The sequence below is a fragment of the Scyliorhinus torazame genome, chromosome 27 (assembly GCF_047496885.1).
Source record: "Scyliorhinus torazame isolate Kashiwa2021f chromosome 27, sScyTor2.1, whole genome shotgun sequence".
Classification (NCBI taxonomy): domain Eukaryota; kingdom Metazoa; phylum Chordata; class Chondrichthyes; order Carcharhiniformes; family Scyliorhinidae; genus Scyliorhinus; species Scyliorhinus torazame.
This window is the reverse complement of record NC_092733.1, coordinates 32,338,242-32,356,074: the sequence shown is the minus strand read 5'-3', so window position 1 is coordinate 32,356,074 and position 17,833 is coordinate 32,338,242. Positions and strand designations below refer to the sequence as shown.

The window sequence follows — 17,833 nt, the reverse complement described above, 5'->3', positions numbered from 1 at the left end:
ACCTCTACCCTATCCCCAGCTAACCTTTTTTGGACACTAAGGGCAATTTAACATAGCCAATCCACCTAACCTGCACATCTTTGGACTGTGGGAGGAAACCGGAGCACCCGGAGGAAACCCACGCACACACGGGGAGGATGTGCAGACTCCGCACAGACAGTGACCCAGTGGGGAATCGAACCTGGGACCCTGGAGCTGTGATGCAACTGTGCCAACCACTGTGCTACCGTGATTCCCGGTCGTTATTGCCGAGACTAACTTTCAGTTCCAGACTTTTAAAAAATTAAGTTAAGCTGCCAGGGTGGGATTTGAATCTGTGTTCATTGGCCTGGTCCCCTGGATTACAAGTCCGGGCATTGGCCTGGTCCCCTGGATTACAAGTCCGGGCATTGGCCTGGTCCCCTGGATTACAAGTCCGGGCATTGGCCTGGTCCCCTGGATTACAAGTCCGGGCATTGGCCTGGTCCCCTGGATTACAAGTCCGGGCATTGGCCTGGTCCCCTGGATTACAAGTCCGGGCATTGGCCTGGTCCCCTGGATTACAAGTCCGGGCATTGGCCTGGTCCCCTGGATTACAAGTCCGGGCATTGGCCTGGTCCCCTGGATTACAAGTCCGGGCATTTGCGATTACCACTGTGCCAACATCCCCCATTTTCATGTACAAGACTGAGAGCATGGAGGGGTCGGGCAACCAGCAAGGGCATCTTGGCTAAGCCTGATTAATGCCCTTCCTGAAAAGATCAGGGTCTAATGATTGGGAGCAGAAACCCAGGCGATTTCTCCCTCCCAAGTCAGGGGCACTGAAGTCAGGTGAGGTTGCTGCTGCTCTTGCAAACTTTTCCCAACTTGGCACAGATGGAGATGAAAACTGGGTGAAGAGCCATGATCTTGGGCCTCCTGCTCCTCGATACTGTTGGCCAGCGAAAGTCTCATCGTTCTCGGGTTTAAAGTGATGAATTGAGCTAGTGTCTACTGCTTCTTGACTGAAAAAATGTTTTCTAGCTTCACTCCCCAGTAACGTGGCTCTGATTTTAAGGTTGTGTCCTCTTGTTCTAGTCCCCCACGCCAACAGACCGTGATCATCTCCCCATCAAATGGCCCTTTTAACCGTCTAGATTCCTAATTTATCCATCATTGCCCTGGTAACATTCTGCTGGAACCTTGCTGCGTTCCTTCCCAGGCCAAGCCTTCGGTAAAAGAACAGAGCCAACTTTCATTTCCGTAGCGCCTTTCCTGGTCTCATGGTGTTGTAAACTGCTTTCCCGCCCGTGGTACCGTCGCTGCTGCGGTAATTTGGGAACGCAGCGCTTGTAAGGCCTTCGTGTGAGACACTTTTTTTTTGTGTGCGTGTGTGTTTGTATCACCATCACAACGGTAACTTCTGTCGAGTAGGAGCAATAATGTTCTACCTGCTGCTTCCTCTTTCAGACGTTTACTGCACAGAACCTTTCCGAATCCCCTTTGCTGGGAAAGTGGAATTCTGCTGCTTCGATAAAACTGGCACTCTGACGAGTGACAACCTGGTTGTCAGAGGGGTCGCCGGACTCAGGTGAGCTTTCCTTCCTGGGGCACAGTTGCATGGGTGCTGGCCAAGCTTCGCTACTTCCCCTTTTCTTTTCCCCCCCCCCCCCATTCCTGCACACACCTTTTCCTTAAACTTCCTTCCCACTGGTGGTTTCCATTCTCATACCGCTTGAGGAAGTGCAAGCAGCTTGAAGATCTGGAGATTCCCTCCCCGTGACTGCCCGCTGTCTCTCTCTCTCTCTCTCTCTCTCGCTCTCTCTCCTTTTAAATGCTGCTTAAAACCTACCTCTGACGTAGCTTTTGGCCACCTTTGACTCAATGTCACGTCCTGTCGGTGCTCCTCTGAAATCCCTTGCGGTGGCTCACCATCAGTGGTGCTATATAAATGAAAGTTGCTGTTGCTTTTATGCTGCAAGTCATTTGTTGTGCAGCCTGCCGAGAATGCCTATTTCCAAACCTGCCCCCCCCCCCCATATTACTGGGCATTGCTGCTTCCCTGTACATGCACAGCTTCGCTGCCTTCCAATTCCCCCCCCCCCCCCCCCCCCCCCCCCCCCCCCTTCAAGAAAAGCTGCTGCCCATGATGCCTCGCTGAGATTGGGAGCTTGCTGTGCGTGCACCGTCGGGTGGGAGAGCCACACCCTGCCCTGCGTACAGTGTCACCTAATCACAATGCCTCATCTCAACAGTCGGCCATCTTTATATTGACACCGTCCCCTTGCTAACAGCACCAGAGGTACCTCGTGGACGGAAACGGTCCAAGAATGCGGCTCACCTCCACCGGGGATGGGCAACAAATAGTCGTAGAACTCTACAGCACAGAAAAGGCCCTTCGGCCCATCGTGTTTGCGCTGGTCAAATACAATCACCTAACTATTCTAATCCCATTTTCCAGCACTTGGAAAATCCCATTTTCCACCATAGCTTTGTCTGTCCTGGCATCGCAAGTACACATCTAAATGCTTCTTAAATGTTATGAGGGTCTCTGCCTCCACCACCCTTTCAGGCAGCGAGTTCCAGGTTCCCACCGCCCTCTGGTAGAAATGTTTTTCCTCACATCCCCTCTAAACCTCCTGCCCCTTAAATCTATGCCCCCTGGTCATTGATCCTGCCATCAAGGGGAAAAGTTTCTTCCTGTCTACTCTATCTGGACCCCTCATAATTTGATACATCTCAATCATGTCCCCCCTCACCCGTCTCCTCTGCTCCAAGGAAAACGACCCCAGTCTATCCATCTTTCTTCATAACTAACGTTCTCCAGCCCAGGCAACATCCTGGTAAATCCCACCTGCACCCTTTCCAGCGCTGTCACATCCCTCCTGTAATGGGATTAATGTTAGTCTCGTCAGTGATGCTTGCGTGCCATTAAAGAATAAAAATAAAAGTTGAAACTCCTGTGTGGGCGGTGGAGCTGTGTAATTAGATGCAAAAGCTTGTGTTCCGTTTCATTATGGAGTCAAAGCCCATCTCTCACTCGAGGGGGGGTGGGTTGATAATTTTTTAAAAAACTTAATTCATTCGTTGTGGGCGTGGCCAGCGTTAATTAATTGCCTTTGCGATGTTGCCGGTGACGCCACCTTGACAACTGGTTTGCTGAGTCGAGAGAGATTCGGAGCGGAAATCCGCCGCATTTGTGCTTCCCTGTACATGCACAGCTTCGCTGGTTCTGGAGTCGGAAAGACACCAATCCAGTAGTTAGAGGCTGACCATTCCTGATGCTAGCTTTTATTCAAGATTATTTACTTGATTCATAGATTATCATAGAATTTACAGTGCAGAAGGAGGCCATTCAGCCCATCGAGTCTGCACCAGCTCTTGGAAAGAGCACCCTACCCACGGTCAACACCTCCACCCTATCCCCATAACCCAGTAACCCCACCCAACACAAAGGGCAATTTTGGACACTAAGGGCAATTTATCATGGCCAATCCACCTAACCTGCACATCTTTGGACTGTGGGAGGAAACCAGAGCACCCGGAGGAAACCCACGCACACACGGGGAGGATGTGCAGACTCCGCACAGACAGTGGCCCAAGCCGGAGTCGAACCTGGGATCCTGGAGCTGTGAAGCAATTGTGCTATCCACAATGCTACCGTGCTGCCCCAGTTTAAATTCGACACCTGCCACAAGTACTCCAGACCTCTGAATTACTTGTCCAGTAACAGAATTGCTGTGCTGCTGAGCCCGGTTGGGAAACAGTAGTAGTGGGGGGGACGAGGATGGCACAGTGGGTAATGTCACTGGACTGGTAATGCAGAGGCCCCGGGCTAAGGCGCTGGGGCACCACGGTAGCTGGTGGCATTTAAATTCAATTCCTAAAAACCCTGGAATATAAAACCGGTACGGTGACCGTGAAACTTTAAAAACCCCGTCTGGTTCACTAATGTCCCCTCAGGGAAGGAAATCTGCCTTCCTGACCCGGTCTGACCTACATGTGACTCCAAGACCCCAGAGCGATGCGGCCCCTCTGAAATGGCCGACCAAACCATTCCATCCGAGGCATAAATGCTGCCCTCGTCCACAGGCTGACGGTGGCCACATCCTGTGAAAGAATTCAAACTAAAGTAAAATCAAAGACATTTTTTTGAGGCCCATGACCTGTTCTAGCTGGAATGCAGTTTGTTGTGGTGTTATAATTGAAATCGGATCGCCGATTTGGCCAAAGTTAGTTCCATCAACAACAACAAAAATCGTCACTCCACCTCCAATGACCGTGGGCGCTCCCAATCACCAGCAAAATATCCAATCTTGACTAAAGTGAGACACTGATGAGCGAGTCGTGCTGCCTCCCAAATCGATGTGGAAAGAGCCATTATGTTGGTAGCCGAGCCGGCTGTTGTATCTGCCAGTCATAGTCCCGCGACTCTGGCAATCAGACAAACTATTGTTTCAAAGCGGACAATAGAATTTAGTCCCGATTAAATGCAGAATTCACCTCCAGGGTCTTTAGAATTAGGATTTTTATTCTCTCACCCCCAAAACTTTCGGGTGGAAAAATGTCGAAACCAGGTGACCTGGAGGAGCAGGTGAATACAAGACTGGGCCCATTGTTGAAAAGACGCGGGTGCAGACAGCCCTCTCTGCATTAGGTCAGCTTCATAAAGAGATGAGATGAGCGAAGTCTGTCCTAGATCTCGATCTACATGCTCACCCACCTGATTCTGGGGTAGGTCTGTGCCATGGTCATTGTACAGGGTTTGACCAGCCGCAGTGTGGACCATTTTAATTACAGCTGTGATTTCTCGCAGCCGTATTCTCTTTAAAGATTCTGGGTGTCCAGTGTGACGTGGCCATTGATGTCCTTGCATTGGCCTTTGCCAGCTCACACTATGTGCTTAGACTACGGCCAATGTCATTGAACACTGTCTGCTATTCGCAATAGTTTGGACTATTGCCAGAGATCGTAAACTCAAAAAGCCAGTGTCAGGATGACGAGATCTTTTTTTAATGTGAATTTTGTGCACTAGGTGAGGGATGTTGGTGCTAGGGAATGGAGAGCTGCCCGATTGCTATTCTCTGGTACCCCCCAAGGTATAGAGTAAATAAAGTAAAGCTCCCTCTACACCATGCCCACCAAGCACTCCCAGGACAGGTACAGCACAGGGTTAGATACAGAGTAAAGCTCCCTCTACACCATGCCAACCAAGCACTCCCAGGACAGGTACAGCACGGGGTTAGATACAGAGTAAAGCTCCCTCTACACCATGCCCACCAAGCACTCCCAGGACAGGTACAGCACGGGGTTAGATACAGAGTAAAGCTCCCTCTACACTGTCCCTATCAAACACTCCCAGGACAGGTACAGCACGGGATTAGGTACAGAGTAAAGCTCCCTCTACACCATGCCCACCAAGCACTCCCAGGACAGGTACGGCACGGGGTTAGATACAGAGTAAAGCTCCCTCAACACTGTCCCCATCAAACACTCCCAGGACAGGTACAGCACGGGGTTAGATACAGAGTAAAGCTCCCTCTACACTGTCTCCGTCAAACATTCCCAGGACAGGTACAGCACGGGGTAAGATACAGATTAAAGCTCTCTTGCATCATTCAATCAAAAGCATGCCTTAGTGGGAAGGAGGTTTGTTCTAATCCTGCTGAAATATTGATTATCACATTGCTGTAAATAGGAAAGACTTTAAACATTTGAAGTTATTGAACAGAAATGGGATTTGATACGAGGGTTTAATCGAGGGGGCTGATTTCTCAGAGGAGAGTCTGTGGAGTTCTCTTCAGGGTGCTGTTGGGCAGAATATCTTTAGGGCAGATATCGATCAATTCTTGACAAGCAAGGGGGTGCAATGTTATCATGGGTAGACAAGAGTGAGAGGTTGAGGTTAAAATTCGATTGGCTGTAGTCTTGGAGGGTGGCGGAGCAGGCTCAGGGCCCCGAGTGGTTTACTCGGCCCAATTTATATGCAACTTTCCTCTGGCCTGCGCAGATGGACTGGAAAATGCTGGCAATCGGGTAGCCCCAAGACTGGCTGCATTGCCAGCTCTCCTCTCCCCCCCCCCCCCCCCCCCCCCCCCATAGCAATGACTTTAAAACTGATCCCATAGGGATTCCCATCTTGTCCGGAATAACCATTGACAATAATAGTCTATTCTCAGTTTGCGTTGTTTGCTGTGGTCTATAGTGACCTCTGGAGAGCTTTGTCGAAATTGCAGGCTGCACAGAAATGAGGTTTAGTAAAAGCTTTTCAAACCGTTATCTTTAACCTGTAAATGGAGCTTCTGGTAATTTTTTGTTTTTCTTCTTAAATTTGCATTCACTTTTCAAAGACCTGGGTGCTCACTACATTGTTTCCTTCTTCCTGGCCAGTCTGTAGCTAATTGGCATGGTTGGCCAGTCCAGCCTCCTCCCATAACCCTCCATCTGGGTGGGGCTGCATTAACCTTGTTCCATTCTTATTATCTAATTGTAGCCAGTGTATTAACTATTGTGTCAGCCTTGGCTCAGGCCGTACAGCCACGGGCCAGGGGTCTCCCCATGGGTCAGTGGGAATGTTTGGCCTCTTCACAGATGCTTTGAGGACATCCCTACTTATCCCTCAATCGACCTCACATAAACAGGCGATCTGGTCATCGTCACGTTGCTGTTTGTTGGGGGAGTGTGTCGCTAACCGGCTGGGTTAAACCCCACATCAGTTTTCATGTGTACACTGACTACACCCAATTCTACTTTGCCTGCCCTGCTCAATCCCTCCACCGTCTTAAACTGATTGGACTGCTTGTCTGACATCCCATACTGGGTGAGCAGAAATGTTCTCCCAATTAAACACTGGGAAGACTGAAGTCATTGTTGTTTACCGTGGTGCGAAGCTCTGTTTCCTAGCTACTGACTCCATTCTCTCTCCCTGGCAACTATCGGGCGGAACCAGGCTGGTTGTGACCTTGGTATTATATTTGGCCCGTGAGATGAGCTTCAGGCTTCATACCCGGACCATGACTAAGACTTCCTGTTTCCACCTCCACAAAATTGTCTGCCTCTCCCTCGATTCACCTTGTTGCTGAAACCCTCAACCAGCACCCCTTTGCTGACTTACTTTGGCTCCCGGTATCCCGGATTTTAGAATTCTCAAAGCTCGTTTCCAAATCTCTCTGTGGCCTTGCCCGTCCCAACCCCTCTAACCTCCCTTCAGCCCCACAGCCCGCGAATCTCTACGGACGCCTCATTCTGGGGCTGTTTAGCACAGGGCTAAATCGCTGGCTTTGAAAGCAGACCAAGGCAGGCCAGCAGCACGGTTCAATTCCCGTATCTGCCTCCCCGAACAGGTGCCGGAATGTGGCGACTAGGGGCTTTTCACAGTAACTTCATTTGAAGCCTACTTGTGACAATAAACGATTTTCATTTTTCATTTCATTTCGGGTATCTCGAGCGATTTTAATTGGAACAGTATTGGCTGCCTTAGCTCTGGAATTCCCCTCTCCTTTTAAAATCCTTCTTGAAAATCTACACCGATCAAGCTTTTAGACAACTGTCCTAAAATCACCGTGTGGCTCGACCAGTGCTCTTTGATTTGCAATTAATGGATGTGTGTGGTAATAGCCTGAGGTATGGGGCCGTGGTGGCATAGTGGTAATGTCACTGGGCTAGTAACCCAGAGACCCAGGGTAATATGAGAGGACCCGGCTTCCAATCCCACCTGGCGAAAATTAAATCCAATACAAATCTAGAATTAAAAGTCTAAATGAGACCCTTAGCGTAAAAACCCAGCTGGTTCACTGATGTCCTTTTAGGGAAGGGAATCTGCCTTCCTTACCCGGTCTGGCCTACGCGTGACACAAGACCCACAGCAATGTGGTTGACCCTTAACTGCCCGTCTGAAATGGCCGAGCAAGCCGCTCCGTTCAAGGAATGAACAATAAACGCCTTGCCAGTGATGTCCACTTTCGGTGAATTTTTAAAAAATTGGTAATGCTCTCTTTAGCCTCTGGCAGAGTTTGGGAACTGTGGTTACGGAGAGAATGAACTCTGTGCTGCAATGCTGCGTGTTTCACTGTCTCTACAGTATGCTCCAGGTGTGGGTCCACTGTTTTTGTTTTGTTGCCGCCTGTCGATTTTTGAATTCTTGTATCAGCACAATTACTGGGCCAGTAATCTAAAGATCTGGACTTGTGATCCAAGGAAGCATGTGTTCCAATCCCATTGTTTGAGTAACTTGAGAGTTTAATTCAAAGATCTGGATGTAAAATGCTGGTGACCCATGAAACTATCTAATTGTCACTTTTGAAAACCGGGCAGATTCATGAACATCCGATATGGAACAAAACCTGTGCCCTTGCCCTGTCTGCCTTTGTGATCCGGTCCTACGTCAATGTGGTTGACTATTGCCCTTTTGAGACATAATAAGACACTCCGTTGTATTAAACTACTAGCCTATTCTTCAAGAAGGTGGTAAACCGTCCGACCTCGCAGCGTGACTGAAGATAAGTCATTAAATACCAGGCCGGCAGAGATGGTCGTGTCCTGAGAAGGAACACTTCTTAACTTTCTCATAGCCAAATGATGCAAACATTAAAGCTCCTCATTCTCTGCACTGTCCGCTGTGCTCTATCGATCAGAAACTGTGCTGTAGAATCTGACAGAACTCTGTCCAAATTTAAGAAATGTTTGGCAAGGCGGCAATGTAAAATACAAAGCTCCCCATTCTCAAAAATCAGAAAAAAGTGGCAAGGAAGAAATACACGTGTGCGCACGCACGCGCGGATGAGTTGTGAGACTCTTGTTCCAGTTTGGATACTCCTGCAAGGCCTCTGCTGACTAGCGATTTAGCTCTTTGTCTAAATAAACATAATTCCAGTCGGTCATTTGGCTGCGGGATTTCTTTTTTTCCAAATTGGGACGAGTGAGTTGTTAAAATGCCGGGCTGGAAATCCCGCAGCCAAGCTATTTGTGAAGTTGCTACATTTAGAATGAAGCTCAACCTTTCCTGAAATCATAACCACCTCCTGACATTGCAGGGAGGGGAACGAGCTGGTCCCGGTGTCGGAGATTCCCCTGCAGACACACCGGGTGGTGGCAACGTGTCATTCGCTGGTGCAGATGGACGATGGGACATTGGTTGGCGATCCTCTTGAGAAGGCAATGCTAACTGCAGTTGACTGGGCCCTCACGAAAGGTGAAAAGTCTGTTTTGGTATTTCTGTTAATACGGTGCTGTGAATAGGGGAGCATTCTCCATTTTACTGAGCTGTGAATTCAAACCAAAGGTTCCAGAAATATATATTTTTCCGAAACAAATCATAAACGATTTCACTAATTGTGCTTTGGTATGTATAATTGAAGTTATTAGCTGCTGACATTACTGTGTGCGTAGGACTTGCTTTCTAGATTTCCTCTAAAGTTCCCTCTAAAGCTGTGTTTGTGTGCACTCAGTTCTGTCCCCCCCCCCCCCCCCCCCCCATGTTTTTCTCTCTCCTGTCACACCACCTCCGCTCTGAACTTCCTCCTTTTGTCTCTCTTTACCTACTTGCGTTGAAATTGAGACTTTTGCACTGTGTCCTACTTCTAAATTATTCATGAACACCATGCCCTCCCCCTCATATTTACGTCCAGATTTAGTTGGGTGGTCCCTCGCTAAGTTGTGCCTTAACTTGAAGTCCAAATAGTTTTTGCAGGCATACCATTAACTCTTGCCTTGGTGATTATACTAATTTGTTCTTGACCCAACACTACCAACGAATTATTGATGGGTCCGGCCACCTCTCGTGCATCACATCAGCACCATAGAATGGTTGCAGCAGGAAAGGTGGCCATTCAGCCCATGATGGCCAGGGCTGGCTGTGTCCAAGAGGAGATCAGCTAGTCCCACTCCCCTGCTGTTTTCCCGTAGCCCTGCGACTTTATTTCTCTTCAGGTGCTTATCCAGTTCCTTTTCGGAAGCCGGATTTGGATCCTCAACACTCACTGCGAGGGCGGGATTCCCCAGACCTCCAGCCGCGGGTTTCTCGGCGGCACGCCGTCCGCTGGCGGCGGGATTCTCTCCGCTGCCCGTCAGTGGGATTTCCCGATGAAGCCGCCCCCACACTGCCGGGATCCCCGCGGGCGGGAAAAGGGAATCCCAGCAGGCGGAGAATTCTGGCCGATTTCAGATCCTGACCACGTGCCCCGTAAAAACCGTTTTGCCTCGTGCCGCCTCGGTGGGTTCTTTTTTTGCCAATCACCTTTCATCGGCACCTTCCGGTTCTCAACCCAAGTCAATCCTGACTCGTGATCTGGAAAAACTCTTATCAAATCTCCTCCACCTTCCCTCCTTGAGGAGCACCACTCACTGTTTCGCCACTCTATCCGTGCAACTGAGGTCCCTCGATCTTTTCCCCACACACACACACATTCACTCTAAGCTTTCACATTCATCCTGCAGTGCGGTGCCCAGAATTGGACACTACTCCGGTGGAGGCCAGACGAGTGTATTTTTAAATGAAGGTTCACAATAACGTAGCTGTGCCGTCTGTTTATAAAGCTAGGATCCCATATACCTTTATTGGCAGCTTTCTCAACTTGCTTTGCCACCTTCAACGATTTGCACATACATACCCCTCGTGTCCCTCTGTCCCTGCACTTCCTAGAGTTGCCTCCCCGATTATATACCCTCGCCAGCCTCTGTGGAAGCATGTAAAATCTGAGTAGTAAAACCAGAGGTCAGTTCAGGGTAGGCGTGCGTGAAAACCCCCCTCCACAGGCAATCACAATTAGCCCAGATTACAGTGACCTTGATTTATATTAATGCGGCCTCCTCATGCAAGGTGACCTCCATGCATTTGGAAACAGGCCCAGTTCTCCCTTTAAGGGACTCAGCAATCATCAGAGGAACATTGACCTGTACCTCGTCTCCACTGTAAGAATTACCAAACCTCAAAACTAATTCGGTCCCCCAATACCTATTCAGCTGAAACATTTGAAACATAAGCACCTGCCAGTCCCTTCATTTTTCTGTAAACTTTATTCAAGTCGCTGTTGGGTCAACACTTTTGTTTTCTCTAGAGAGATCCAGCTCATTGAGCTTATCTGGGTAACTGAGGTGCTTTAGACTGGGAATTAACCTTGTGGCCCTCCTCTGCACCCTTTCCAGAATCTCAGTATCACCCACCATTTGAGGAGACCAAAACTGGACACAAGTGTTCTAACTGAGGCCCAACCCGAGGCCTTGTACAAGACAAACTATGGTATGCTTTGTTTTCTAGTGAATTGTCCTAGAACCCTGTTCGCTTTAGTTATAGCTTCACCGCATTGATCATGATCCTTTAGAGAATGATGGACTAAAACACCTCCTTTCACCACTGGCTTGAATTCTTTTCACCATACGTGCGTTTAGCATTTGACCAACCCTCGCACGTAACACTGCACTTTTCCAAGGCCACGTCATTTGCCAAACACTGTCCTTGTACCCAAGCACACACTAGTTACTAATGTGTTAGTTGAGCGTGCTCCGTAGTCCTGACTATACCTCATCACCTGCAAAACTCCTGAATTATTGCCCTAACACCTACGTCTAGATCAGTAACGGAAACCGTAAACAGTAAAGGTCCTAACACTGCGGGATACCATTGGGAACTGGTCTCCAGTAAGTCTATATCCATCGACAAAATGCTTTCTGCCTACAGATTCTCAAATTGCTGTGGTGCTTTAGTTAAAAGCTCCGAGTTACCATGTACGCCAGCTTCCCCTTGCTGAGCTCGTCAGCCAGTTTCTAGAAACCAGGTTGGGTGTTCCAATGAGGCTGTCTCTGTCTAAGCGGGCGTGGGGTGCATGTGTAATGATTCCCTGGAGCTTCTTGCCCGTGACTGACCACACGGGCTAGTTACCCTCTGGGTTGTTACCCAGTTGTAACACTTATCTCCCTTTTTAAAAGCTTGGAATTGCAACTCTGCTGACGTTCAGTGAGCTGTTGGAGGAGTGGGCGAGGGGCTTCTGATGTACCTCTTTCCCATTCCCTTAAAGGACGCCTGAGCGAACATGCCGAAAATGTTTTAAGGTCCCTCACGATTTCTAAAGCATTTTCCCGGTTTACATTAACATTTAACAGTTTTATAGTTGACTACCTCACTTACTGCTTCACTGTGGAGTGTCGCAAAAGCATTTCCAAACGAGCGGCATTGTTCCGACAATCCAGTCGTAGATGTTAAATGTTTTCCAGTTGGTTATTTTGCAGAAAAGTTGATCAAATTCAGCTGAACGTTTTTTTACAAATGAAAGTCCTTGTGGCCTTACTGTTCGTTCGCCTTTACTCCTTAGACGAGAAGGTTTTCTCCAAAAGTATCAAATCACCAGGTCTGAAAATCCACCAGCGGTTCCACTTTGCCAGCGCACTGAAGCGCATGTCGGTCCTTGGCTCTTATGAAACGATGGGCTCCACGGATCTCCAGTACTTCAGCACCGTGAAGGGAGCGCCTGAGACACTGCGCAGCATGGTAAGGAGCCTGCTCAGGCTTGGAGCATAAACTGGATACGGAGGGAGGAATGTTTATTTCACTGCATCGCACAGTGACGTCTTCGCTACTTTCCCCTCCTAGTTGCTCGCAGCACCTCAACCGATAATTGTAAACCACAGCTGCCGCTTACTAAGTGAGAGTGCATGCAATTAAACAAATGGGCGAAAAAAAAGAATGTAAACCGTGAATTGTTGTGACCTGCACTGTGCTGATTGTGAAGATGATGGAGGGAGGTTCTGTAGTGATTTGCAATGGAGGGCTATGGGGAAAGATCAGTGCTGCTCCATAGTTGGTTCACAAAGAGGAGCTCAGCGTGGCTCACCTGACCTGTGAGGAACAGGGGGTGGGGGGGGCTAGGGGTGTCCTCCACTTGTTGCCGGTCTCTGAGATCTTGGCCATGCGAGGGAGTTAACACAAAGCCATCTGACGCTACGATGCTTCTGGAGTCTTGTAGCTGAATCTATCATCAGTTTGGTTTCATGCAATGTATTGTACATGTGATTGATTTGTAGTTTTCTGAGTGCCCCAGCCACTATGATGCTGTCCACACTGCGATGTCACGGGAGGGAGCCCGAGTACTAGCCCTGGGATACAAGGAGATGGGACACCTCTCTCATCAGCAGGTAAAGATTTGCTTGAATATCTTCCCTTGGCTCCCACGCCAGCGAGGTGTGCAGGTAACCACGCTGAATTGTACTCCAGCTACAGATTATCGTAGTCATTCCAGAACAGAAGGGGATCATTTAACCCATTGAGTTCATGCCAGGTCTCTAGAGCGATCCAGTTCAACCTAATCCCCTTGTCAGTTTATTTTCCTCAAGTGCTGATCCAATTTCCTTTTGAAATTGGCGATCATTGTTTACCAGGGCACCCAGATAGATCCCTCTGCACTGCAGAGTTTGTCAATCTCCATTTAAATAATTTGCTGATTTGCTATTCTTCCTGCCAAAGTGGACAAGTTCACGTTCTCCTCTACTCCACCTGCCAAATTCTTACTCAGTCGCTTAGTACCGTTGCATCCCTTTGCAATCTCCTTGTGTCTTCACAACTTGCTCTCCTCCCTAGCAGTATATCATCAGCAATTTTTGCAATCATTTCGTCCCTTCATCCAAGATGTTGACATAGATTGCAAATAATTGATGCCCCAGATCTGATTCCGGTGGCACTCCACTAGTTGCATCTTGCCAACACAAAAATGACCCATCTATCCCTACTGTTAGCTAGCCAATCCTCAGTCCATGTTGCCCCTTGCACCATGAGCTCTTATTTTGCGTAGTAACATTTATTTCTCGTTCTTCTCTCCCACATCTCTACACTTGACATGCCACGTTGGTCGCTGGGTGAAGATGATCAGTTCTGAACAATGAAAGATGTACATTTTTCCATATTCTCCAAACTGGCCCGTTTGTCAGAATTGGGAACCTTGTATTGCATCTCGGAATCATAGACTCCCTAGAGTGCAGAAAGAGGCCATTGGGCCCATTAGGTCTGCACTGACCCTTGATAGAGCAACCCACTTAGGCCCTTTCCCCTGCTCCCTATAACACCCCGAACCTACATATCTTGGACACTAAGGGGCAATTTAGCATGGCCAATCCACCTAACCTGCACATCTTTGGACTGTGGGAGGAATCCGGAGCACCCGGAGGAAACCCACACAGACAAGGGGAGAGAGTGCGAAATTCACACAGTCACCCATGGCCAGAATTGAACCCGGGTCCCTGGTGCTGTGAGGCAGCAGTGCTAACTGCTGTGCAACTGTGCTGCCCCTTGTGTTAATATTGTGGATTCTGTCTACTCTGGTAGCTCTAACATGGAGAATTACTACCTTTCGTTAACCTGTCACATTAGTGCCATACCTAAGCATTTGTTTTTAACAAGACGTGAATTTGCTTTCCAGTGTTCCCTCATTGTCGGCAGGAGTCTGCGTTTCGGGGCTTTTGCAGGAAAAGCCTTGTTCATCTGGGAGTTAAAGTGTTGGTGCTGCCTCAGTAAGATTTCTTTATTCGTTAACCATAAGAGTTGTCTCTCTCTCTCTCTCTGTCAGGTACGGACGTTAACCCGCGCGCACTTGGAGTCGAACCTGAAATTTGCTGGCTTCATGGTCGTTTCTTGTCCCCTCAAGACTGATTCGAAAGCGGTCATCAAAGAAATCCAGAACGCATCACACCAGGTAGATAGAGATACTTTCCAATTAGACGGCTTTTCCTGCAGTGACCTCTGCTCAGTTCGCTTGTTGGCCAGGTCGGCCTCCACTGTGAAGAGTTGGTCAGGCCTGTCAGCAGGCAGTCGCCTCGCTTCAGTTCTTGTGTTGGTGCACCTCCAGCGAGTTGCGGCTTTGTGAAATGGGCTCTCAGAGGATCAAGTGCCAAATGTAAACATCCACCATGTTAGAAGTTGTTACCAAGTGACTGTAGCAATTTACTGACAGACTAAGACTAACAGAGCTTTGCCGATTTTGACTCTTTTCATTGGAAACTTTCAAATGTTTATAGTCATACATTCGGCCCATGTGCCCATGCAGACACTGCCAGAGTAACTAGCTAGTCCCATGCCACTGCCCTCCCCCTCCTGTGTTTCCCTGTAATCCTGAATTTTTTTCCCCATTCAGATCATTGTCCAATTCCCTTTTCAAATCCGCAATTGTAATTGTATCTGCCTCCACCACACACTCGAGCCGTTCATTCCAAATCCTTCCCACTTGTAGTTTTTTCCTCATGTCTTCGGTGATCACTCGTCCACCCAGGAAACCTGGTGTCACTTGGCATGGGTTCTGAGAGTCGGAGAATTAGTCCGAGGTTTACAGCATGTAAACAGGCCCAGTTTTTATTCATTGTGTCCCTTCAATCCCTCCAAGTGAATCTCTCCTGGGCAAGGGTCTCCCAGGCGTTGACGTCTATGTTGAATTTCTTGCGATAAGCCTTCAGGGTGTCTTTGAAGCACTTGTTTTGTCGTCCTCTTGTTTGGGAGCCTTCCTTGCGCTGGGTGAAGAAGATTTGCTTTGGCAGTCGGGACTCTGCCATCCTAAGCACGTGGCCGGCCCAGCAGAGTTGGTTTTGGATGATCATGGCTTCGATGCTAGTGCTCTTGGCTCCCTCAAGGACGCTGATGTTGGTACTCCTGTCCTCCCAGTTGATGCGGAGAATCAGTCGCAATCAGTGTTGACATAGTTGAGCTTTCTGAGCTATATAGAAGAGTTGGGAGGACGGCTGGCTTGTGCACGAGAATCTTGGTGTCCGCACAAATGTCGCGGTCATCAAAGACTCATACTTAGGCATTCGAAGGAGGCACTTGTAGATTGGTTATGATGTTGGATCTCTGCATCAATTTCAGCCTTAGATGAGAGGTGGCTCCCCAGAGGGGAAATGTTTCAAGTTTGGTAGGGTTTCTCTATTGATCTTGATGGCGGAAGAGACTGGATCTTTCCCTGGGGCGGTTTGGTAAAGGGCTCGAGTCTTCTTGAGGTTGAGGCGGAGACCGATTCTTCGGTATGCTTCCGCGAAGGTGTCAAGCATGGCTTGGAGTTTCTCTTCTGAGAGAGTGGCGATGGTGATGTCATCCACACACTGAAGTTCCACGATAGATGTCAGTGTTGTTTTCTTCTTGGATTTCAGTCGGTTGAGGTTTAAAAGTTTTCCATCCATCCTGTAGACTATGATCACTCCACTGGGAAGCGGACCAGGTAAAGGATGGTGGCGATGGAGAAAAGGTTGGGGGTGATGACTCATCCCCGCTTCACCTTTAAGGTTTCGGTCTTCCGTCGGTGAGGATTGTCGCCGATATCTTGCCATGGACGAGTATGAGGATGCTGATTAATTTCTCTGGACAGCCAGCCTTTGACAGGGTCTTCCATAGCACTTCCTGATTGACTTAAGCCAAAAGCCTTGGTCAGATTGATGACGGTCATGTAGAGTGGCTGATGTTGCGCCTGGCATTTCTCTTGGCGTTGTCGAGCAGTGAAAATCATGTCCGCTGTTCCGAGCTTTGGTTCGTGAAATGAAATGAAAATCACTTATTGTCACAAGTAGGCTTCAAATGAAGTTACTGTGAAACTGGTTTCCTGGAAGGATTTCTTCAGAGACTGGGAGAAGGCGGCTAGCGAGGATTTGGGCGATGATCTTCCTGGTGATGGAGAGTAGGCACATTCCTCGGTAGTTCCCACAGTCAGCTTTGCCTCCTTTCATGAAGATGATGACAAGACTGCACCCCTGAGGTCAGCAGGGATTTCTTCTCTGTCCCAGATTTTCAGGAGCAACTGATGGAGATGACGGGCGATCTCTTCTATTCTTATCCGAGTTTGAAAATCTCCGCTGGAATCCCATCCGTTCCTGTGACTTTCCCATTCCTCGTGTTGAATGGCAGCTTTGTCCACACTTGGTGGGAGCCCAAGATCATCTTCGGTGGGGAGTTGGGGGATTTTCTCAAACACGTCCTCATTTATGATTCTATCACAGTTTAGGAGTTTGTTGAAGTGTTCTCACCATCTAAGCTGATGTTTTCACCGTGTCTCAAGAGGCTTCCATCCTTACTCCGCACCCAGTTTGAGGCCTAGGGCATTGGGTCCATATATTGCCTTGGTGGCACTGAAGAACTCCCTGTTGTCATGCTTGTCGGCGAGAAGTTGCAGCTCCTTGGCTTCCTCAGTCCACCATTGGTTCTTTCTTTCCCTAGTTCTTCTTTCTATCTCCACCATTGCTGTTTGAGGAGTTTTCCTCTTTGCCTTGCTGGCTATGTTGTTTTGCCAGGCATGGAGAGCTTTCCTCCTCTTGTTGATGAGATCTTGGATGGTCGTTCTCATTGCACCAGTCTTGGTGTTTCCTGGTCTTGTAGCTGATGACTGTGTTAAACTCTTTCCAGTTTTTCTCCACTCCACTAGAATGGACTCTGGAGGTTTTGGTGAAGACATTGTTGGAAGTTCACGAGCATGTTTGGCTCTTGACGTCGCTCAATGCTGATCTTTTTTCTGAGCTGTTACTTCTTCTGCTTCAGTTGGAGTTTGATGGACTTTGAGGAGTGGATGAGCCGTGGTCTGTCCAGCAGGCGTCTGCATTGGTCATCGCTTTGGTGATGGGGACATCTTTTGAGTCTCGGGGTTAGGTGATGAGGAAGTTGATCATGTGCCGGTGATTTGATTGTGGACGTCTGCAGAAAGTCTTGAACTTGTCTTTTTGGCGGAACAGTGTGTTAGCGATGACAAGCTGGTGTTCCGTGCATTTGGTGAGCAAGAGAACAGCCCGGCTTCACCGACCTATCCGCTTAACTGAAGTCTATCATCCCTGTATCCCTCCGACAATGTGGTGTCCGGAACTGAACGATCCTGTATTGAGGCTGAACCGGTGGTTTATAAAGGTTCATTGTAACTTACTTTGTCCT

At 48.6% G+C, this 17,833-nt stretch overlaps 1 protein-coding gene across 1 annotated transcript in view; it reads left to right on the top strand.

The window, feature by feature from the left end:
* The window catches only part of atp13a1 (ATPase 13A1), a 74,329-nt gene that overhangs the window by 30,307 nt on the left and 26,189 nt on the right, over positions 1–17,833 (top strand). The window contains exons 12-16 of the mRNA XM_072491231.1: positions 1,429–1,549; positions 8,991–9,148; positions 12,264–12,439; positions 12,973–13,083; positions 14,508–14,633. Of these exons, the coding sequence (XP_072347332.1) occupies positions 1,429–1,549; positions 8,991–9,148; positions 12,264–12,439; positions 12,973–13,083; positions 14,508–14,633 (692 nt within the window). The remainder of the gene's footprint in view (positions 1–1,428; positions 1,550–8,990; positions 9,149–12,263; positions 12,440–12,972; positions 13,084–14,507; positions 14,634–17,833) is intronic.